This window comes from Charadrius vociferus, unplaced genomic scaffold (assembly GCF_000708025.1).
Source record: "Charadrius vociferus isolate BGI_N301 unplaced genomic scaffold, ASM70802v2 scaffold259, whole genome shotgun sequence".
Taxonomy (NCBI): domain Eukaryota; kingdom Metazoa; phylum Chordata; class Aves; order Charadriiformes; family Charadriidae; genus Charadrius; species Charadrius vociferus.
This window is the reverse complement of record NW_009661368.1, coordinates 3,736,389-3,736,756: the sequence shown is the minus strand read 5'-3', so window position 1 is coordinate 3,736,756 and position 368 is coordinate 3,736,389. Positions and strand designations below refer to the sequence as shown.

At 66.8% G+C, this 368-nt stretch overlaps 1 protein-coding gene across 1 annotated transcript in view; it reads left to right on the top strand.

Moving 5' to 3' along the window:
* SLC12A5 (solute carrier family 12 (potassium/chloride transporter), member 5) overlaps positions 1 to 368 on the top strand; it is a 13,964-nt gene that overhangs the window by 12,951 nt on the left and 645 nt on the right. Inside the window, 1 exon segment of the mRNA XM_009893513.1 lies at positions 279 to 365. Coding sequence (XP_009891815.1) covers positions 279 to 365 — 87 coding nt within the window.

The window sequence follows — 368 nt, the reverse complement described above, 5'->3', positions numbered from 1 at the left end:
CATTTGCTGCTCCTGCTCGCCCCCGAACGGCACGACCCCAAGCCGCTGGCCACGGGCACCGTGCATGGCCCTGCAGCTCATGGCCACCAGTGCGGGCTCAGAGTCGCCGGCAGCCGTGCTGGGCACAGCCTGTTGCTCCCCAAGCTCGTTCTGCAGCCCACCCCTGGACCCCTCTGGGGCAGGAGGCTAGCTTGCTCCGTGGCCCCTTGGGGTCGGTGTGGGGCCGGAGGCCGGCTATGCCTGTCTCTGTTCCCACATGTGCTGTCCCCCCCCACCAGGAACCAGTCTAACGTGCGGAGGATGCACACGGCCGTGAAGCTCAACGAGGTGATTGTGAAGAAGTCCCAGGACGCCAAGCTGGTCCTGCT